The 23,871-nt window shown below is 39.9% G+C and overlaps 1 protein-coding gene across 2 annotated transcripts; it reads right to left on the reverse strand.

Moving 5' to 3' along the window:
• Window positions 1-542: 542 nt before the first annotated feature.
• LOC129249405 (THO complex subunit 2) lies at window positions 543-22,421 on the reverse strand. 2 transcript variants are annotated; one of them, XM_054889207.1, is made up of 20 exons: window positions 21,909-22,421; window positions 21,666-21,831; window positions 21,280-21,527; window positions 21,081-21,214; window positions 20,763-21,010; window positions 20,558-20,701; window positions 19,947-20,497; window positions 19,689-19,875; window positions 19,358-19,629; window positions 19,171-19,288; window positions 18,740-19,084; window positions 18,394-18,678; window positions 18,125-18,330; window positions 17,950-18,052; window positions 17,109-17,883; window positions 16,362-17,042; window positions 4,885-4,937; window positions 1,364-1,541; window positions 1,238-1,287; window positions 543-1,157 (listed from the first exon to the last, which is right to left on the reverse strand). In XM_054889207.1, the coding sequence occupies exons 1-20, from the start codon at window positions 22,247-22,249 to the stop codon at window positions 1,029-1,031; spliced, it is 5,214 nt and encodes a 1,737-aa protein (XP_054745182.1). In that variant the 5' UTR covers window positions 22,250-22,421; the 3' UTR covers window positions 543-1,028. The 2 variants fall into 2 exon arrangements, with proteins under 2 accessions (XP_054745182.1, XP_054745181.1); XM_054889206.1 differs by having other exon boundaries at window positions 16,362-17,045; window positions 21,909-22,420.
• Between the last annotated feature and the right edge of the window lie 1,450 nt (window positions 22,422-23,871).

The following is a 23,871-nucleotide window of genomic DNA, read 5'->3' on the forward strand; positions in this document are numbered from 1 at the left end:
CCAAAACAAAATGGCTGCCACAGGGCGCCAAAATCGACCCGTGTCAATTGAAAAACCCTATATAACAATAAAACCAGAAAGTTTCGTTTCAATCGAATGTTTCTTTCCTTCCCAAAAAAATCCACGAAAAAATCTATTTTTTGAAGCCTCTAAAGCAGGCTCCCCCCTTAAAGTACATGTGTTGGTAAGGCAGTTCGATATAATGAGCCATAGCCATACTCGCTAGCGGCGAATCTTACTCGATAACTTTGTTGTTGCTTTCGCATGCAAATGTTTCGTCAAGTTAATCGAGCATAGAAGAGGCCTAGTAGCTCCCACTATGACGGCATACTATTTTTACAGGCTCCTGTGGAGTCTCCATTTCTACGTCTGCATTATCGTCTGCGTTTTAGTGCTACTTGGCGAGTGACAGTCTGCTACTTCAACCATTTCACCTACGTCTGCATTTCTTTTAGCGCAATTGCATTTTAAAATAGGAATTCACATAAAAACACGTTATTTTAATTTTATATGTAAATTATTTTCTTGCGAAAATTTAACTTTATTTTTGAGTGTAAACACTCGTCTCTAGTTATTTTTACTATATATTTTTTGTACAATCATTTTTTTTTTTTTGTTTTTATCGACTTTAAAAACAAAAATCTTACAACAGTGGACTATTTATTGAGTAACTGAATTGGTGGCATTTATTATTTTTCGTTGAAACTGCTGTGAGCTTGAATTTCAAACTGCATACATACATATAAAGTTTACTTAACAATTAAAAACAAATGTAGTAAAATAATTATAATTTAATGAAATGTTGGCTGTAGCTAATTTGTAGTTGTAGTTCTTTTCGTTTTTTTGTTTTTTTTTGTTTTTGCTTTTCTCTGTTTCTTTTGGTTTTCTTATATAATTAAAATGTATGGATAAGTATTTTATTTGAAGTGGTTGTGTTGAATGATCTATGGTGGCTGATTGGTTAGTTATTTAAATGGTCAATTTAAGTTTAAAAAAAAAACTTGTGGAACACAGGCTTCCTCGGTCATTTAGTAGCCTATGCGCGAACGTGTGGACTTCGAGGTGCCATATAAACGCTCCTCGCGTGTGCTGCGGTCACGTTCGAATTTCTCATGTGACCGTTCGCGCGTCTCGCTGCGCATGTGTGGCGATTTTTCCTGTAAAATTAGTTAAATTAGTAAAATAAAAACTTTTCACATGCAGGTATGTTTTTTGACAACATAAAAACTTTAGTTACCCTTGTATGGTATTTGTCGCGCTCGCGCAAATCATCATCGCCATTTTGCACTAAAGAAAGTAAGAAGAAAAAACACAAGTAATAAGAAACACGCTGAAATTATATGCTTCACAAGTAATGACCTACCGTCTCTTCGCCGCTTGTGCTCCGAGCTGGAACTCTCCTCGAGCCGTTCGCGTTTACGTCCCAATTTGCGTTCTTTGCGTGCATCCTTTTCCTCTTCGGTTAGCTTTTCCTTGCGCTCCTTATTCTTGATGCCGCGTTCTTTCTTTGTACTCTCCACCAAATCATCTATAACCTGTTTCTGCAATTAGACAAAATTAAATTATATCATATTTTTATAAAATTCCGCAAATCACGTTGTTGTTCTGGGTGTTGTTTTTCTGCTTTGATTTTTGCTTTTAGGCTGATTTGTTAGTAATAAAAACCTAAGCGTAGCTAAGTTAATTTATTTGTTAATCGATTTTTGCTTTTCTTTTTGTAATGAATACAACAACTATTGCATTTGGCTATTTCCCTTTTGTTATATATTCAAATGGTGTTTCGTTTAGTTTTAACTTCCACCCACCCGCTACCCACTTACCGACCGCTCGTTCACCTCAGCTCGCTTACGACCAACGACAAACAACAAAACAGCGATAGAAGAATTAGGAATGCAGGCAGCGGAAAGAAAGACACCTCAAAATGCTTAGAAAAGAAATGCTGATGATAGGTTTACGCGCGACAGGCAGAGCGACTGAATTGTAAGATTCCGTCTTCTGTTTACAGGTCCATACTAGTTAAAGGTGCAAATGGCTTATTGGATTTCAGCTTCTAGTTTAGGCTCTTACAATCACAAAATTAGGTATTTGTTATGATTTAAATTGGAGACTCGACGTATGTCACTTTTTGGGTGTTGCTTACAAAAAATATTGCCCAGCAGCTGCATAAAATTTAGTGTTGTTTAAGATTGTCTGCTTCAGTTGCCCCAAAAATTCGATTACTGCATAATTTTTAAGGATGAACCACACGTAAGATGGCCAACAGTTCACATCTTCCAAAAGTTTAATTCCAACTGCCAGTGCTCATGTGTAATTTCGTCAAAAATATGGTCGCATGAATTTCTCATTGATCAAAAGAATTGCGGCATTTTAAAATACCCCACACCAAAACAGTAACGAGATAATCCATGAGCTAGTTCATATCTGCGGTGTATAGATTGTGGGTATGTATGTATATGAACAGCTCCCCAGCCTTGCGTGAAGTTCCTCGTAGAATTTGACTTGCAAAAGTAGTGTGACCATATCCCCGTTAACATCGCATGGGTTCTCTTACGTTAAATCCAAGTCATCGCTGTGCTTCTTCACTTATTGTCGTGCCCATTCCCATTGCGTGCGTCATCTCTCACGATTTTCCAGATCTCTTAAGCCTACAGTTGTGCCGAAATGCTGTCCAATCCTGAAGCGATTAGCTGTGCTGCTCCTCGTGCATGTTACGCGTGTTAATTGGCTCTGTGAAGTTGATATTTTCCAGTTGATATGAGTCAAGCATAGTTCCAGATGTGCTCCAAAAGACGTTTCATAGAAATTGGGTTAATAAAAGTATACGCGCTTCTCTTCTGTTCTCTTCTCTTGTGCAAATATGGTGGGAATAAACCAGACTATTCGCTGTTATCATCTGCTTATCATCTGAATAATGATCTAGGAACAGCGCAGTTTTGATAGATTCCAAGCTAGTGCAGAGGGTTCCAGAAGGTTTACTACCAGTTTTATTTTGAATGGCCGTCTTTGAATTTTACTTCCTGATCCCGTTCTCATACAAGTCGTCAAAGTTTCCCCAGTGTCTCCAAAGTATTGCCTGTCCTCCGTCTCTTGCAATGAGCGATGTGTTGAAAATCTAGTCGCGTTAAAAAAAGAGGAATTGATTTTGGAAGTGTTGGAAAGCAGAGCTCTGCTGATAGATAGACGTATGCTGATCCATATTTCTCTCGTTGTTGTTGTAGCAGTATAAATATTCCCCACACTTATACGGGGAATGCTGCTGAAGAGACAGCTCTTGGCCGTATATAAATCCGGGTCGTTCCGGTTACGTAGAACCGACTGTCGTGGTTTGTGAATATTTCAAGTTGCTTTATTGTCCTTTATTTGTTCGCTAACTTGGTGCCTCCTGCTGATTGAAGTTCTATTGTCCAATTACCATCTATTGTTCAACTACCGGAAACTTTGTTGTTAAACCACTTATTTCTATGCGCTGCCTCAATAGAAGATCTTCCCTCGTTCGTTGTTTATGGTAGAAATTAATTTTGTATTGTATTTAACACTGAAGTCCTTGTAGTGCTAGTTGATTTTGCCCCGGAATTCATAGCCTGGCGTATTTAACAAAAAATCTTTGCCGGAGTAAGATTTCTAGGTTATGTCAGCTAATGCTGCTGTTTCCTTTGAAGATTTAAGTTGCGCGCCGCTACTACATGCGCGAGGTAGACGCCAAATCATACTAGTAAACGATTATATTTATGTAATAACTGGTTAAGCGTAGAAGTAAATCGATCATTTCGCTTGTTTTTTGTTTCTTTTGCTACTAACAGCTCCTCGATGACCGGCAGTTTCAATTGTCCGTTGCTCAGGCAGTTAGTCCACTGTTGCTGCTATGGCAGGTGTATCATACTTAATACCAATTGCAGAGTTGGCCGGCATTTATATCACAAACAGACATTTTTGATTAAAATTTAATTAATACTTATTATCTAGTATGTCAGCTTAAGTACAAGAGTTTTGTTACAGTTAAGAAAATCCTACGCTTCTCCCTCTACTTAATTTGAACAATAAATGTTTGTTAATATATCACATTCGGATGTGTATGATTGGCATTTTTTATAAAAAAAAAATTAAAAAAATTATTATAATACATTTTTACACTTGTAGAAATTACACTGATTTTTTTTCTTTTAAATTTTTTTTATAATATTTAAACCTACATTAAACTTAATTCTTTTCTTCATTAAAATTATATTTTTTTACACATTTTTAAATGTTCACTAAATTCTTCCTACTTTTTTTACCTCAAAATGTCTATATTCATTCAAAAAATTAGCATTCCTTTTTGTAAGTTTACATACATAATAAATATCATTTTTTTTTCTTTCATAAAAATAAAGCAGTGGATAGCACGTCGCGTGTGTTCGTGTGCATGTGTGCTCGCGGTGGTACTTGTACAAATTATTCATAGCATTTGAAAATATGCAAGATAATCACATCCAAATGTTCATTTCTTCGCGCAATCTCGTATAAAGATGTATGTATGTACTGGTTTCATTGGCTGTGCTGTCTTATAGATCCGCTGCTCGATTTATTGACGTAATTTGATTACACTTTTTTTTATGTTTTGTTTAATTTGCCGATTCGTTTTTTTTTTTTTTTTTTAACATTTTGTTGGTTTTGTATGCTACTTTTATTCGTTCACTGACGTCACTACAAATTACTGTTGCTGTCGCTGTTATAGTTGTGCGAGTATCACTTAGTTGTAGTGGTGGCTCTTTGTTGCTGTTGTGTATTGCATTTGTTATTTACACCACTGTAGTGTCAAATTGTTTGGCTGTGACCCTTCGGCTGCACCTCCACGCAAAGGTCGTCTCTCTGTCTTAGCAACTACGTTTGCACCAAAATACTAACCTTTGAGTTTGACGAAGAGGTCGTCGAAGATTCCACTTTGCGGCGTTTCGCATCTGTAAGAGTTTAAGGCGGTTAGATAAATCCACTTATAGTAGTAGTATTTATTGCAAATAAAAGTAAAATATAAAAAAATTTGATAATTACTTATTCTAGTGTTAAGAAAAAACCGGTTTTTAAAACCAGTTAAGCTCTTTTATTAAGTTATCTATGTACAGGGTTGGCCATATTAAACTGACCCATTGAGTAACCCTATAACTTTTTACTGTAATTTGAAATCTAAGGTTTACGTCAACAAGCCAAAGACACTAGGCGCACTTAAGGCCAATATCCGACGGGAAATAGCCGCCATATCGGCCGAGACGCTGGCCAAAACTATGGAAAACGCCGAAAAACGGGCACATTACGCTATACGAGCTAAGGGCGACCACTTGCGCGATATCATATTCAAAAAGTGATGTAAACGAATCTCCTTGAACTAAATTAAATGTTTTTCACAATGAAACACAAAAAAATGTTTCTTTTTCCATATTTTTTTAATAATCACATGGGTCAGTTTAATATGGCCAACCCTGTATTTGAAAGCATATTTAATGTAACGCAAAAGTTTCTCCCAATGATCACTTTACCCATTGAGAATCTCAATCAGTTGTGAATCATTTAATGTAATTTTCCCGAAAAGTAATATATAAAGGACTAAGTCCTCGGCAACCCTCTTTGCCACCTGGACAAAGGAGGTCAAACTACAACTCAAGGTTAAAGTCGACGATACACCACCAAGTCGACAACAATAAACCACCCCAAAATGTTGGGAATTACTTCGATATTTTGATGTTCTTCTCTGCGCACACAACTGCAATTGCTACTGAAGTCCAAAACCGCAACAAGGTCCTCAAACCGCTAGCTGGCAGTACTTGGGGCAAACACAAAGAAATGTTGCTGGCGACATTTAAAGCAATTGGCCGGCCGGTTCTGAATTATGCTGCGCCTGTCTGATCGCCTGGAACTAGTGATTCGCAGTAGACAAAGCTACAAACATGCCAAAACCGTGCAATCAGGACCGCCACGGGATGCCGCATGATGTCCCCCCTACAACATCTACCATACAAGTTATGTTGCCATACACCACTACACTTCCCAACGTCGCACCCTGTGATCACATTGCACTACACGTGAGTTCATTGCTCCAATTAAAGTTCACACAAGAACTTTCGCTGACGCGACACACGCGCAAGCGATCAATTGCAATATCCAATGCTTGGGAATTGCAAGGCCAGCATATTGGCCAACACGCGCAACCCAACGATTGCGAAATACCAGCAAGTGGTGGGAACTGCAACGTTGGCGAATTAGCTTAGGTTAAGAAGCTAGTTGGTAAGAATTATAATTTGTAAAGTTTAGTTAGAGTCAGAACCGCAACTAGTGCGGAATAAAATTTATTTGTGAAAACCTAAAATCGCGTTTTTTATGTTATCGGTGAACAGTTGGTTCACCGCAACTTTAATTTTTTCAAAGCCCCTATCGGTCAGGGCTTAAGTGGCGCCCGAGCAGTCGGTGTAAAGTGACTTAAAAAAATAAACGATAATAATAATAAAATTTTCCATGGCAAAGTCGAAAACGGAGTCAAAATCGAAGTCAACAACAAATCGGCATAGGCAGTTGCTGTAACATAAAGTGCAAATTGAACTAAATTTTACGTGGTTTGCCACAAACGAATTGAAACAAGAAATTTGAATAGAATTTTCGTTTTTTGGATAAAAATTAAGCTTTGTTGGAATGCCAGTTGGTGCTTGTAAAATCAGTCAAACATCTTTTGTGAAGTGCAATACTTAGCTGTGTGTGTGCGTGCTTTTGTGCATATTTGCCAATTCAACAGCAAATTTCGTGTAAAAGAAATCAAGTTCAAAAAAAAAAAAAGGGAAAAGTTAATCGCATTGATTTATTTTGCATACCAAAAATCAAAAAAAAAAAAAAAAAAAAAAAAAAAAAAAAAAAAAAAAAAAAAAATAATAATAATAAAAAAATTGACTGAACTCTGAATTTGGAAACATTTGGTACCGCCGTTTTTTCAAGAAGCCCAATGAAATATTGGTTTGTGTAAGTTTACAAATCTATTCTATCTATATATATTTCTATTTTCAAAAAAAATGAACTCCGACGAGATTTCGAGGTCCCTCACAGAGATGAATGGCGCTCTGAATGCCATTCTTGGTAAGGTAAAGAAGTTCGAGGAGCGTCTCAATAGGGTGGAAGCAACGAACAGAGATGACTCCTTGCAAGGCCTTACACAGGACCTGGAACGAATAGAGAGGGAAGTACTGGAGGTACGTAGACAGTCCACGGACACCAGGCCACAACCAGTCGAGCCACTAGTTACGCCTCGAACGGAAGATGAACTAACTCAAGTGGCCAAGCTTCCGGATTGTGTCAAGGAGCTGCAAGTATTCGATGGTTCACGGGAACACTATGGTTCCTGGGTGCATAGTGTAGAGTTAGTAATAAAAGACTACGAAATTGTGCGGCACAAGCCGATATATACCGCCATCCTAAGGCATATTAGGGGAAAAATTAGGGGGGCGGCTGATTCTGCGCTACTTGCGCACAACATCCACGATTCAGACTGGGCAAAAATTAAAGAAACCCTTTCGCTGCACTACGCAGACACTAGAGACTTACAAACGTTGGAACAGCAACTGACGTTAATGTCTCAAGGGCGGCAGAGGTTATCCGACTTCTATTCGCAAATCCAAAAACAGTTATCCCTAATGATAAACACGATAGAACCAGAAAAGTACGCACATAAGGAGACAATTGAAGCGCTGACAGAGGCGCACCGTCGAAGAGCCCTAGATGTGTTCATTAGAGGTCTCAACGGGGATCTACCAGCCCTGCTCCTCGTTCAAAATGTCAAATCCTTACCAGAGGCATACTCTGCTTGCCTGAAGTTGCGGAATGCGGACCGCAGAAATACATTTCACCGTCCATCTCTAGCAAATAGAGGTGACGGGAATATTATTGATACCCCATCCTTCTCCCGTAACAGGCGGGATTACAATGGCCAAGGCTATTCTGGCCAGCAACATCCACGCCAGCCGAACAACAATCGAACGTGGCAAGACGGCAACCGGAAAGTACCAAGACCGTCTTACTCAAATTCAGGGCAAACAAGACCGCAAAATTGGCGGAGCACTCCGTCGGCGTTAGTAAAATCAAATTACGAGCCATCTTCCCAGTCGCGAAACACTAGATTTACCCCATATGACGGCGCAAATAGGGGTGCAGGTTCCACGGGACACATGAACCAAACAGCTAGTAAACAACAAAAGCTGTTCCATCTGATACCGGTAGATAAAGAAGTTATCCCGGATACAGAAAACAAAGAACAACTCACGGAGGATCAGGTAAATTTTACCATAGGAGCCTCATGTCTGGCGTACCATATTTAGAATATGTTACGCATGATCAGGGTATGTTAGAGTTTCTAGTCGACACGGGGGCAAACAAAAATTACATCAGTGAACGCGTAGCACGCAACACCGTGCCAGTGGAAAAGCCATTCAAAGTAACCTCTGCCGGTGGCGACATAAAAGTAGACAGAAAAGTATGTGGATATTTTTTTAAGTTTGTAGGCAAGGACACTCCCACCACATTTTTCGTCCTCCCAGGACTCAAATCGTTCGACGGGATCATAGGCGACGACACGTTGACTGAAGTCAAAGCGGTAATAGATAGAGAACTCAACGTCCTTATGCTGAAACCAAATGTAGTATTGCCCCTTAAGCGAAAAATAGCGCAACAAGTTAATAAAATAGAAACAAACATCCCGCTGGATCCAAATATCACTAACCTTACTAAAAATAAGCTCTACCAAATATTAAATAAATACGAAACCTTGTTTGGTCCGGTTGACCGCAGTATGGAAATCCAAACCAATGTCCAAGCCGAAATAAGAACTAATACCGGAAACCCTATCTACACAAAAAGTTACCCCTACCCTGTAAACATGCGCGAAGAAGTTGAGAAGCAAATCCAGAATTTACTTTCAGAAGGAATAATTCGTCCTTCAAAAAGCCCATACAATTCGCCCATATGGATTGTGCCGAAAAAATCTCAGTCTGATGGGGAAAAGAAATATCGAATGGTCATAGATTTCAAGCGGTTAAACGCAGTAACTGTCCCTGACACGTATCCTATACCTGACATTAATGGCACCATCGCGAGTCTTGGTAATGCTAAATATTTCACAACACTTGACCTCACTTCGGGATTTCACCAAATTCCAATGAAGGACAGCGACATCGCAAAAACGGCATTTTCCACAATGAATGGAAAATACGAATTTTTGCGGCTTCCTTTTGGTCTCAAAAATGCACCCTCTATCTTTCAACGAATGATAGACGACGTGCTCAAAGAATTCATAGGTCGTACATGTTTCGTATACATCGACGACATCATAATTTTCAGCAAAGACCAGGATACTCATTTAAGGGACATCGAGACCATTCTCCACAGGCTTTTGAACGCAGGTCTCAGAGTTAATCTAGAAAAAACGCAATTCCTTAAAACAAGCGTAGAGTTTCTAGGTTATATTGTGACCTCCGAGGGAATACTCCCAGACCCAAAAAAAGTAGATTCAATAAGAAAAATGCTTCCTCCTTCCAGCTTAAAGGAACTTAAAAGTTTCCTAGGTTTAACATCATATTATAGAAAATTCATCCGAGATTACGCTAAAATTGCAAAACCGCTTACCAACCTCACACGAGGAGAGCACGCACAGGTAAAGGCAACGCAATCCAAAAAGGTACCCATAAGCTTGGACACAGAAGCGCTAAAGGCATTCATTGATCTCAAGGAGATACTGACGACATCGGAAGTCCTAACCTTCCCCAACTTCGACAAACCCTTCAATCTGACAACTGACGCCTCCGACTTCGCTATTGGTGCCGTGTTGTCACAAGATTACGATGGTAAGGATAAACCAATAGCATTTATATCAAGAAGCCTAAGTACTACGGAAGAAGCATATGCGACCAACGAAAAGGAAATGCTCGCCATTGTTTGGGCATTGGACAATCTCCGGAACTACCTATATGGCGCTAAGAGAATACGAATATTCACCGACCATCAACCATTGACGTTTTCCCTCAGCAACCGGAACTACAATGCAAAACTAAAGCGATGGAAGTCTAGGATCGAGGAATATAATTATGAAATAATATACAAACCAGGTAAATCAAACGTCGTGGCAGACGCTCTTTCCCGCTTAAAAACTCAGGCGAATCCCCTTACATCGATAAGCGACGACGATTCAACAGGCAACACCGTCCACAGTGCGGAGCAAGACAATTCGGATCTGATACCGTTCGTGGAAGCGCCAATAAACGTATTCAGAAACCAACTTGTATTTGGAGGTAGGTTGGAGATATTCGAGGAACCCCATCCCGGTTACTCGCGACACTACCTAGGGTCAGAGGGAATTAGCGAAGCAGAGCTTATCGACGTCCTCAAGAAAAAACTAAGACCAAACGTAATCAATGGTATTAAGATTCCAGAAGCTCAATTAGGACTACTCCAGAAGGTATATTTAGAAAATTTTATGCAATATAAGATCCGAGTAGCTCAGACTATGGTAGAAGATTTGAGGGATCCGGATAGGATTTGCGATATAATATGGGCAGAACATAAAAGGGCTCACCGCAATGCCACAGAGAATAAGAAACAACTCCTGGAGAAATACTACTTTCCCAGAATGAACAGTATAATCAAAGGATATGTCTCGTCCTGCGAAACTTGTAAGGTCAGTAAATACGATAGGCATCCGAATGCACCAGAGCTGCAAAAAACACCAATCCCATCACGTCCTTGTGAGATAATCCATTTGGACATTTTCGAAATTCAAGGGGAGAAATTCCTCAGTGTTATCGACAAATTCTCAAAATTTGCGAAACTTTTCCATTTACGTAACAAGTCCACTTTGCACCTTAAAGACAAAATAATAAAACTCCTACACTATTTCACAACACCTGATATTCTCGTGACCGACAACGAGCGCGGTTTAATTAGTCCAATTATCCAGAACCTGTTAGACTCTTTAAGAATAAAATTGTATCGCACACCATCCCAAAGAAGCGAAGTGAATGGTCAGGTAGAAAGACTCCACTTTACCTTAATTGAAATAATTAGATGCCTGAAGATAGACAACCCAAAGTTAAGGACAAAAGAATTAGTTAACATAGCAGTGGATCGATACAATAATTCAATTCACTCGGTTATAAACCAAAAACCAAGTGAAATATTTTTCAATCGAGCAAAATCCTCTAACTATCAGGAGCTGTTAGAAAAAAGTAGAAAAACTAATAAATATTTGAAAGCCTTGCTGACAAAAAAGCAGCTAGACCAGATCAAACGTCACAATAAGAAAAGATCTCTTCCGGAGCGTTATGACGAAAACGATGTCATATACGTGAAGGATAAGCAGATTAAGGGAAAGCAAAAACCCGTGTATAAAAAAGAAATTGTTGCAAAAGACAATAAAGTATCAGTCACCACGCTAAGTGGCAAGAAAATACATAAAACTCACATAAAAAATGTGAAACGCAGGAATACGTATCCTAGCACTTAAACAAAAAAAATGAAACACACAAAAAAAACATTAAAATAAAAAATAATAAAGAATTATACAAAAAAAGAAAAAAAAAAAAAAAAAAAAAAAAACTTGGTACTAAGGGGTAGTTAATCTAACAAGAGCGGGCTTGTAAGTGGGACAAATCGTGCCTTAACCGGATAACGCGATTCTCCATAGCTGGTTCGAGAAATGATAACACCTCTAGTCCAAAACAAAAGGAAATGGTCATTACTACAAGAGCGGGCTTGTTAGTGGGATGAATCGTGCCCTAGTAGGCTCGTAGTGCCATCGAATTTGACAAATGGCTACACTACTTCCAAACGGGATTCTGGCGATCTCTCCGTAGCTGGTTCGAGAACAGTATGGCCCTCTGTCCTAAGCAAAATTTAAAATGCCTCCCCCGCATAATCGGCTGGAGAAGAAATAAAAAAAAATTTTTAAAATGCCTCCCCCGCATAATCGGCTGGAGAAGAAAGAAAAAAAAAAACAAAATTTAAAATGCCTCCCCCGCATAATCGGCTGGAGAAGAAATAAAAAAAAAAAAAAACAAAAAAAAAAAAATTTAAAATGCCTCCCCCGCATAATCGGCTGGAGAAGAAATAAAAAAAAAAAAAATTTTAAATGCCTCCCCCGCATAATCGGCTGGAGAAGAAAGAAAAAAAAAAAAAAAAAAAAAAAAAACAACAAATTTTTTTTAAAATTCCTCCCCCGCATAATCGGCTGGAGAAGAAAGAAAAAAAAAAAAAAAGAAAAAATTTTTTTTTTAAATGCCTCCCCCGCATAATCGGCTGGAGAAGAAAGAAAAAATAAAAAAAACACAAACCCAACATATTTCCCATTTTGTTTTTTTCCTAATTTTTTGTTCCTTTTCATTTCTATTTATGAATATTTTTGTAATAACAATATAAAGTAAATTTAAACAAATTTTTCTTTTTAATCTTCCCTCCTAATCATAATAAAAAATCGTTTTATCCAAAAGAAAAAAATATACTAAAGGAACATAACTTGTAAACCACTTGTAAACTTTAAACCACTAACACACTAACAAAATAATATCGCAGGAAAAGCTAAAATCCTAAACCAGGATAGTAACACTAGTTTAATGATATTCAATCTAATCCTGAGAATTCCGCTTACTAATAATACCTTCCTACTATCAACAACATTTTTCGCTTTTTACGAAATACCTTCTTAGAACCTAACAACTACTAACTTACTAACTACATTAAAATAGAATTAACATCTTGCGTTGCAGATTCCCACTGCTGGCAAATGCCATCAGCGGTCTGAACATTTTCAATTACAAGGCTCCGATCGTAACAATCCAAAATGGAAACGGGTGGATCATTGGCGGGTCATTCAAACTGGTACACGTCATCAATCTACAACAATATGCTACAACCTTGAGGCAAATGGAAAACTTAACAAACCGAATTGAGGACCAGATATTAACACAGCACTACATCAATCAAACGCTAGAACGACTTCATGAACTAATGGGCAACACAGGTAGAGCAAGAAATACTCGATCTATCGACTGGCTAGGCTCAGCGTGGAAATGGATAGCAGGATCACCTGACGCAACGGATTGGAACAATATCCTGCACAGTCAAAATCAAATAATTCAGAATAACAACCATCAGTACAGGGTTAATAAGAAACTATTCACGGCTACACAGGAGGTATTGGAAAAAATCGACGAGGTCGTGGATCGCACGAATAACGTGGTAAAGGAAACAGAAATCATGGAATTCAGACCAAACGCACTTCACAACATTTTTCTTCTTCGCGAGGATGTAAACGAAATGGTGCGGGGATGTCAGTTGGCAAAGAATGGAATTGTCAACACCAACCTACTGGATATGGACGAAATTAACCAAATTCTATCAGAAATAGAAACGCTCCCATATCAGAATATAATAGAAGCAATCGAATATGGCCAACCGTCGGTACTGACTAACGGGACACTTCTCCTCTACGTCCTTTCAATGCCAAAAGTAACAACTAAAAAATATAATCTCCTGGTTACTCGCGCTGGAATCTATGGAGGTAAGCAACTAAATCTCCCTTTTGACAGGATGCTTGTCAACCAGGAAGAGACGTACGGTCTAACAAAGAATTGCCTGGTAATCAGCTCGTCCACGGTATGTAAATCAGAATCCTTGATTAAACTGGAAGAAAGCAGTTGCCTACCGCGACTCCTAAAAGGTGGAGAAGCCCACTGCGAATTCATCAGACAGAATGGGTCACAAATAGAGCTGATAAACGAGAACACCGTGTTTATATCAAACTTCCAAGGAGTAATCAAAAATAGCAATGCCTCTATTACGATAAATGGCACCTACGTAATCCAATTAAATAACGAAACAGTCACCATTGGTGACCAAGTATTTTCTAGTTATGAAACTATTACCGCACAGGCCCTTCCAGCAGTACTATCAAAGGTGAAGAGCCATACAATGAAGGTCAACCTAGAATACGTCCACGACCTGACCATGGAAAACATAAGGTATCTTGGGTACGTTAATGAAAAGGTAAATTTCTCTCTCGCTTCAGAAATCCTCTCGATATGCGCAATTGTTCTTATTGCCGCCATGCTGTGGAGATGCTACAATAGAAAGCTAGACCTTCCGCCAGTTGAAATCCCGACTGATTGGTCAGATAACACTAACAACAGCAAAATCATTAGAGGAAAGTCTGCTCCTGAAATTCATCGCCTGGACAATAGCCTGCCAGTCACACCAGTCAGTATCAACATGTCACCAGGAAACTGTAGTTACTCTCTACAACATTTTACCCCCTCGCAATTTTCGTCTTTTGATCTGCGAGACGCAGATCTTTAAAGGGGGAGGAGTTATGTTGCCATACACCACTACACTTCCCAACGTCGCACCCTGTGATCACATTGCACTACACGTGAGTTCATTGCTCCAATTAAAGTTCACACAAGAACTTTCGCTGACGCGACACACGCGCAAGCGATCAATTGCAATATCCAATGCTTGGGAATTGCAAGGCCAGCATATTGGCCAACACGCGCAACCCAACGATTGCGAAATACCAGCAAGTGGTGGGAACTGCAACGTTGGCGAATTAGCTTAGGTTAAGAAGCTAGTTGGTAAGAATTATAATTTGTAAAGTTTAGTTAGAGTCAGAACCGCAACTAGTGCGGAATAAAATTTATTTGTGAAAACCTAAAATCGCGTTTTTTATGTTATCGGTGAACAGTTGGTTCACCGCAACTTTAATTTTTTCAAAGCCCCTATCGGTCAGGGCTTAAGTTACATAATAAGGCACAGGTGCCTCCTGATGTCACCCATCCAACACCTTCATAACGAGGCACAAATGCTCCCAGTTGCGGAGCACAACAAATTGCTCAGCAAGCAGTTCCTGCTCGGATGCTACCGTAGGTCTCATCCCTGCAGACACCTGCTTGAGCCCGAGCCGCCTCCCAGGCACGTCAGGAGACACCTCCTTGACTACGCTGGCGAAATTCAGGACAAGACTGACCGTAACCTACTGGACCGGACAGTATTTAGACAGTCTATAAACGACATTCACCGGGATACCGTTACCACCTTCATGAACTGCCGTCCTGTGAATGCCGTAATCGGAGTCCAACCACCACCTATTGCAGATGAAGAGCTCCAGCTTCCCCGTGAGACCCGTGTAACACTGGCACAACTACGATCTGGATACTGTAGCAGGTAAACTCCTACTTATCCAGAATCGACCCCGACATACCAAACACATGTCCGGCATGTGAAGATACTCCGCACGACACTAACCACCTCTTCACATGCCCCCTCAAACCGACTCATCTAACCCCCCTCTCCCTCTGGACCCAACCTGTCGAAACAGCATGTTTCCTGGGCCTACCCCTAGATGAGCTAGACGAAGACGAACGATGATGTGCCTACACTGACAGGGCTACCTATACTGTTAACAACAACAACAGGCACAGATGCTACCTGTCACAGAGTACAATAAACCGCTCCGTAAACAGTTTCTACTAGGGTGCTACCGTAAGTTTTACCCCTGAAGACACCTGCTAGAACCTGAGCCACTTCGCAGGCACGTCAGGAGGCGTCTCTTCAACTATTCCGACGACGAAAACGAACCGACAACTACTGGACCGGACAGTGTTTAGGCAGACACTTAACGACATTCATTGGGAGACACTTACCACGACCACACCAACGACCAAGAGCCCCAGCTACCCCAAGAGACCCGCGCAACTTTGGCACAATTACGTTCTGGGTACTGTAGTAGACTAAATTCCTATCTATCCAGAATTGACCCTGACATACCAAACAAATGTCCAGCATGTGAAGGCACTCCGTGCGATACTAACCACCTTTTCACATGCGCCTTCAAACCTACTCACCTAATACCCCTTTCACTCTGGACCCAACCTGCCGAAACATCAAGTTTCCTGGGCCTACCGTTAGATGCGCAGGACGAAGACCACCGATAACTACATTGCACTGACCGAGTTTAGTAATGTAGCAGCTTACTGCATTCACATGGCAGCCGGTTCTGCGTTCCTGTCATAACTAGGATATTTCCCGACCAAGGGCTACCGCCACAGTAAACTAGCCCTGTCTAATGCCCCGCCTTAGCAGTCTAATTTTTATACATCCTGCTAATACTTAAGCCTTTTTGTATCTGCACATTCACCCTCGCTTGGTTGTGGTTTGCCAAGCGCAATTTTGCATCTTTTATCCAGCTTTCTGATTGTCTGTTATCTGTTCGCCAGATTACAACGTTTTTACTAAATAAGTTCCATAAATCTCTAATCCAGAAGACGTATATGTATGTACGATATTTACTCAACTAATTTGCCATCGCTTACCTTTGTCGTATTCAATAACATCCTGACTGCGTCGATGCATCGATGAACCGTTGCTCTCATTCGACACGGAACTCAAATCTCGTGCACGTTCCCGTTCACGCTCTCGCTCCCTCTCACGTTCGCGTTCATATTCATGGTGTTCATGCTTGTTTTCCAATAATTCGATGGACTCCAGTGATGGCGACTCCAGTCGGTAACGTTCTTCGCCCCGTCGTTTTTCGCGCTTGGAACGTGTAGAGATTATAGTATTACTGCCACTGATCACACTGCTGCCAATCCCGCCACCGGCGCTGCCACCAGACAAATCCAACTCATCATTATGGCTACGATGTTCACGCTCTCGCTCTCGTTCACGCAGTTCGCGCAGCTCACGTTCCCGCTCACGCTCACGCTCACGTTCACGTTCTTTTTCTCGTTCCCTTTCGCGTTGTTCGCGTTCCTTTTCACGTTCTCGCTCACGTTCACGTTCGCGCTCCCGCTCACGTGTGCGTTCCTCCTTCTTGACATCCTTCAACGAACGACTGCTGCTACGTCGATCACTGTGTTCGCTGCGATCATTGATCACAATTGAAGTGGATCTCGTTTCCAGCTCATTAATCGGATTGTTTGATGTGATGCCTGATATAGGCTCGCGCTCCATTTTAATGATCTGTTTCACCACCTTTTCCTTCTCGCGTTTTTCTGCTGTATTGCAAAATTTAATGTTTATTTGAAACATTTTCTAAAGCAGCATATTTCAAAACTCACCACTCCTCACATCGCCGTTGTTCACTTGCTTGGCCAAAATGGGCGCAGCTTCATGTTGTACGGTTGGTATTTGTTGCACCACTGGCGCAGGTTTGGCAGTAGCATCGCCCAAATTAATTATATTCGCATTGCCGGTTGCATTGTTAGTTGTCGCTGCAGGAATCACACTACTCTGCGTGCCTGCGCTAGCTAATGGCGCGATAGCTGCGGCACCCGCTGCAGCAGTTGCTGCTGCCGTAGCGGATTCTACGCGCAACTGCCTCTCGGTAACCTGATGAAAATCACTTTCCTTTATCATCTGCGCAGCCCTTGTTTTGAGTTGCCCAATGTAACTGGAGGCGATAACAAATAAATCTGGGCGCTTATTCTTTTCCTCTTCCCGCACTTTCTCCACTTTTCTTTCAATGATCTGCGCAAGTTTGGCGAGTACGGGATAGTGCGGTAATATGCGCATGAGAATAATAAGTGCGTTACGTATTTGCATATAGTCTTTAGAGTCCAAACAGAAGACAATAGCCTTAGTGATTTTATAATGCCACTTATGGCAGACATGTCGATAGTTTTCATAGCCGACGTGATCGTTTGCCTCGGAAAATTGATTGCTAACACGGAACTTTGTAACAAAGCCAGGATAATTTGCGCATTCCTTATTGAAGACAGCCTGGTCGGCATGCCAGCGCATTACCGTTTCCAGCATGGCACACAGGAAGCGGCCATAACGTGTGGCCTCGTTTTCAGTGCAGGATGTGACCGAGTAAGTGATGTCGCAAAATATCTTAAAAAAAAGGGTATATAAATAACACAAATATTGGGAATAAGTGTTCGAAAATCGCTGACTCACCCGATCATAGCAAAGCAGTGTGGAAAAATTGGCAGCCTTTAAATTGTGTATGGTGTGTACGAATTTCGCGCAATAGAGCGCATCGAGGGCAGTAAAGGTGCACCTATGGAGAGAAACACATTGTCATTGGCTATTTATCAACCGCGCAAAACATTTTTATGCCAAACAAATTTACCTTGGAAATAGGCACAACTGCAGGAATTGTGTAATGGTTTCATTTTTCGCGGACTTGGCAGAGCGCGAAAGGAACCAATTGTCCTTTTGCTGTTGTAAACGTTGCAAAATCTTATCGACATGCTCCTGCTGTTTCTTACGCTCATCCTGCAGCTTATCCATCAGCGCAATGTAACGTTCCTGTTCCTTCTTATTCTTAGATGCATTCTGAAAGACAATTTTATTCAAATTCAATGCATAAAATTATTATTATTTTTTTTTCATTATTACCGAATCCTTTGATTCTGCTGCTTGCAGCGAAAGTTGCTTTAATTTGGAAATTTCCTTCTGATAACTGTCGGCGGGTACTTGCAAGTCATACATACTAAGCGACCAGAAGGTCACCAAAAATTGCGGACTAATATCCTCCCAAACCTTCGGCCCGTGTAGTGGACGCACTGATTCCACAATAGGATTCATAATTAAATTGGTGGCTTCCAGATATTTTTGTAATTTTTGATTAGTAGTCAATTTTTTGGCATTAGGATCGGCCTTGCGCAGCTGATCGTACTTTTGCTGTTAATGAAAAAGTAAATAGATTTACTTTGAAAAAAAAAGTGGGTTTCATGACATTTACATTGATTTGATGTGTGAACATTGGACGCGCCAAGAAGAAGGCCACATCTGCATTGATGTGATACTCCTGCAACATGGCAATGATCGATGGCAAACGTTCGACATATTCATCTACCGAGTAGGTGGAGCCAAGGAATGTGCCGAATTGTACCAGAGTATCCTGACATTGATCGTAAAGCTTGCCAACCAGCTTTAGATGGCTTTGGGCAGTCTCGCGATAGATCACGCAGTGCTTTTGTTGGGCCATAAGCAAGCAAATAGCAACAGCCAAATCGTTATTGGCCAGCGCATCTTTCAGGCGCTGCGACGATTTCTTCGTATTACGCACTTGGCTAAAGTAACCGGCCTAGAAGTGCAAAAATTTCGTTATTTATAAATAGTTTGCGGCCGTGCACAAACATTGCAGCTGTGCACAAACATTAGCAGACTCACCTCGCCACGTAGTAATTCCCCACCGCACATAGCATTTAACTGCTCATTAGTCATTTCTTCAGCCGACTCCACGCCGGCCATTTTTTGCACAATCTCCTTTAGGATTAACAGATCCAAGCTTTTTTAAGAGCAATAAAAATTAGTTCAACATTTGCATATGCAACCATCAGCTGTTAATATAACAAACCTCTTTTGTGACTTCAATTGATTAGCTACATATTGCAACAGACCACTCAGTTCGATGTTGTACTTTTTAAAAATCGCCCCACAGAAGGAGGCTAAACTTTGCAGCCACAAGGAAATCGAGGTGCCATCATGCTTGAAACGATCTCTATCAGCCATGGCAAGTGCCTCAATGAGGCAATAGCCCAAACAGTCAAACGATAGAGATGTGAGATATTTCAACGAATCCACTACTGGGCCTATTAAATTGTCATAGATTTGAATTTGTAGCAGAATCTATAAGAAGAAGTAATTTAATTATTATCTGACTTCAGTTATATTTATTTAAAACCTACATAATCAAAGAGAAAGCCGGGCGCACAATGACTCAATTTGCCAATAAGGCGGCCAACTGGCTTCACATTCTCCTTACTGACACGCTTCATTAACGCTTTTATATTTTTATGCGCTAAGCCACGGCGGCGTATTAGCACCGGATGCACCTGATATGTGTCGTTCTTCCAACGTGCATACAAACTGTAGCTATTTTGCAGAATGCAAAGGGAATCTATTAAACTATATTACAAATAAAAAAAAAATTAATTTTTATTTACCGAAAATGGTATGGGAAGAACTTCAGTACAGTCCAAATCTCTTCGGCCATTGGGCAGTTGCAGTCTAGGTAGGAGAGTGCTGGTAATATAGCTGCGTCCATAATAGTCATCACCTCGAAGTAAAGCGTTTCCGATTCAGTATTGGGGGTGGGTGCGTTCAGGCTATCCACACCCATGTCGGTCATTATTGTGCGCAAAATTCGTATTAGTTTATACATGAGCACCGTGTCGAAATGCAAGGCAGGACCAAGTGCAATCACCATTGGTATGGTGTAGTTGCGCAACTGGGAAAACTCACGAACTTGCAATTTTTGTAGCAATTTTTTATCCTCAGCCAATTTGGAACGACGCGTATTAGCATTAAAGCACTTTTCCGTGTACACATAATCAATGGAGATGTGTATGAGCTCAGCGAGCGCGCGTGCGATTGGTTCATGCACTATAACCGATTGTTCGGGTAATTTTTTGATAATATTAAGCGCATTTTCCCAATCTCCCACTTTTAAGAGACCTTCACACAAACCGAACTTCTGGTTGGCGTAGTACTTCTCCTACATATAATTTCGCGTTAGAAAAATTAATTCACATTATATTGAAAAAAAAGAAGTCACCTCATTGTATGGCTTCTCCATTTCTGGTTCAACATGTTCCTTATCTTTATTCGTTACAATAATATTTAGCTTGCGCACAAATTCTTTCGCCTCCGTTAGATCGTTCTCCCATTCGTTTATTATCATTTTATCGATGGGTGTGAGCTTTAAAAAGAAAATCCATGTAATTTTTTTATTTGCTTCAACAAAGCAGCACTGTACTCACCCATTGGTAAATATCTTGTAGCTCAATGACGCCATATTTCAAAAGTAGTGAACAAACGTGAAAGAGTGAACGTGGCGTTCTTGTATCGGCGAAGTAGCGAAACTTGTAGCCGAGCACTTCACATATAATCGAACCATTTGGCATGTACGCACGCAGCAGTGGTATGAACAGATGGCGTCGCTCTGGACGTGTTTCAAATGATTCAATTATTATATCAAGCACACGATTTGGATCCAAATTGAAGCAGCCTGTAGGTGTGACAAGAAATTTATACAGAAATTTACAAAAAACCATTGAAATATATATTTAATCTCGCACCTATAAGCGATTTAATGATATCCATTATACTTGTCGCCGTCACACCTTCCTCGAAATCCTGATTCAATTCAGTGATTAGTTTGGCGTAACCTTCGCTCTCCTCGCGAAAGAGATTGAAGCGGCGCTGCTTGTAACTAAATATATTAAAAAAAGTTTATGTTTTCAAAATTAAACTTCTATGCAAATGCTTACTACTCACTAAAGCTTAGTTTTTATCTTGATAAATTTGGTGTAAAAGACCTTATTCTTTACAACCCCGACATCCTGTAAAGTATCTATTTCTAAACGCTCCTTTATCAGCTTATCCGAAATCACTTTGTCCAGATCTTTTACAATCTGTGTGAACATAAGACGCTCCTCCTGTATGCCATCGGTCATTAAAGAAGTCTCCGCATCCAGTATATTCACAATGTCTAGTATGACTGAGGGGAAATCAGTATGCATTGTCTGCGGTAGTAAATGAAAAGGAATAATTGCATTGAATATTAGTACCTGCCTTTCAGTTGATTATTCCATGCTCTGTACCGCAACATATACAGAAATGCATGCATACATACATACATAAGCGAGTATTCGTTTACTTACCACAATATCCGCCAAAGTATTCAGCACCGAGTCTTTTTTCAACGTGCAGCGTAGTCCTTGCCATAGTAGATCGTAGATGGCCCTGGAGATTCCGAATTTAAATTCATCATTTTTGCCAAAAATGGGATTATCATTCTCCTTCACTTGTTGTTTTAAGAACTTCAAACTAAAATGAAAATTTTTTCGTTTAAGCAATGTTATAGTAAACGCATTTCACTCCGTTCATTATTTCCGGTCACATACAATTCACTCTTCCCCGACTTTTCAAAGTTCTTAAATACATCCGCATTCAACTTTACGTCCATGCTGTGCTTTTGGCGTCCCGCAGCTGTTGAAGTGTCTGCTATTGTTGCAATGGTTGAGACGGCTCCTGGATCACCCGTACTACTGCTGGTTGTCAAGACACCAACACCACTTCCACTAAAACTGCTGTTATATGTATTTTTACTGCCCGCATGCGGTGTTACTAGTAACGATGCTGTTGATATACTGATACTGCCACCAACACCACCGTTTCCACTTTTCGTTGTGGTTGTCGCTGTCCCAGCCGTCTGCGCCTTCGTAGAGGTCCGCAGTCGCCTCATACAGTAATTGCTACAGATATCGCGAAACTTTTATTTAGATCACAGCGTTAATGTACGCTACACGTTTTTCTACACTTTTCCCGTATAATATGTATAAAAAAATTAGCGTAATTTTTCCCAATCATTTACCACAAATCAAGCGTTTGGTTTGTCAAAATGTAATTTCTATACTACCTGACATAGACAGAGAACGCAAGTGTCAAATCGAAGAAGAAGAAGAGTGTGAATTGTTTCGTATTGGTTTAAGTCTTTGCTTAGGAATGAAAATAAATAACGTTATATTGAGTACAAACGCTTGTTTTGTACAGAATATCATGATAAAATTTTTAAAACTACTGAAGTAAATATAGACAAACTTATAATTCTTTACAAGTATGAATTTTATTATAATTTGCGAAAATCATTTATACTGCATTGTGAATAAAACTCGCTGTTTTGCGACAATTCACAGAAAGAGGGCGCTGTGCATTGACAAATGAAAAGAAAACGAGCAACTCTGCAAGCCAGCCACATATATGCAAGGTGGCGTTTTTCATCAGTTAAAGGGATCCTGAATGATTCCTCTTCTTCCTTTAGTGAAATTTGACAATAAACCTCTGAATTTTTGTATTTGTAGAAATGGTAACACCTCATTCACCTTGGCCGAATTCATACAAACAGAGAAGTCTTTACTGTTTCACACTTTGTTTGATTTTGACGCTTTTACAATATCGAAATCGAGAAATTCTCTTACATTAATTTTTCAACAAATAAAGTGAGTCCTTTACTTTTGTATTCAGCTCTTGTCTACGGTAGAGAATGCCTTGCTGGCGTGGTGAATTTCTTCTTAATCGGCGTATCCATGCTGGATGTTCGCGATTACATACAAACGTCATTATGATCTTAGTCGTACGGTTGTCAGGTCATATTATTAATGATGTCGTTATATTTTTGTCTGTTTTTCGCTGCTGCTGTTAGTTCGCCGATTATTTTGAGGCCTTTCCACTCAATTTACTGATATCAAATTTTCTGACACTAAAATTCATGCATTTGTTAGACATTTTAGCAATAATATCAAAACAAAAAACATGTCAAAATCATTTTTGAATTTTTCACGTCATGTCCACTCGTTCTAGAGGTCTTTTAATTTATACGTTTTTCGGTCTTCTTCTTGATTATTTTTTTCACTAGCCCTGTCAGCTTGGCAATTCTTGTTCGCCTCACAGCTGTCAAAAATCTACAATCGAGAGTAATTTTTATCAATTACCAGATGCCCTTAGAAACAAAAAAAAGCTCATTTTACATTTGGGCCTTCGCATTTCCCTTCTCCCCCGAAAATGATCTGTGCTTTTTTATCATTTGTTTGTTTACATTCTGATTTAATTTTTTTAGTGCATAAGTGCACGAACATAAATTTGACTTCTTGCCTTTGCATAATTATGTCCACCAGTCCAAATTCCAAAAATTCGAAAATTCGAAAATCTAAATCTGCAGAAACCACTAAAATTCCGTTCATATATTCTAAAAGTGGCATAAGTAACTTATAATTTTTTCTTTCTTTAAGGAAAATATCTCAGAATCGGTTAAAAATTTAGTTATATTTCCTTTAGGAAATGTCAAGAAGAAAGCATGTCTAACACTCT

The sequence above is a fragment of the Anastrepha obliqua genome, chromosome 5, assembly GCF_027943255.1.
Source record: "Anastrepha obliqua isolate idAnaObli1 chromosome 5, idAnaObli1_1.0, whole genome shotgun sequence".
NCBI lineage: Eukaryota > Metazoa > Arthropoda > Insecta > Diptera > Tephritidae > Anastrepha > Anastrepha obliqua.

Coding starts and splice junctions, on each gene's coding strand:
- LOC129249405 (XM_054889206.1), bottom strand. CDS start 22,249: ATGAGGCGACTGCGGACCTCTACGAAGGCGCAGACGGCTGGGACAGCG. Junction 19,876..19,946: donor TTCTTCCCATACCATTTTCG/GTAAATAAAAAT, acceptor TCTGCAAAATAG/CTACAGTTTGTATGCACGTT. Junction 18,053..18,124: donor CAGTTGTGCCTATTTCCAAG/GTAAATTTGTTT, acceptor TTCTCTCCATAG/GTGCACCTTTACTGCCCTCG.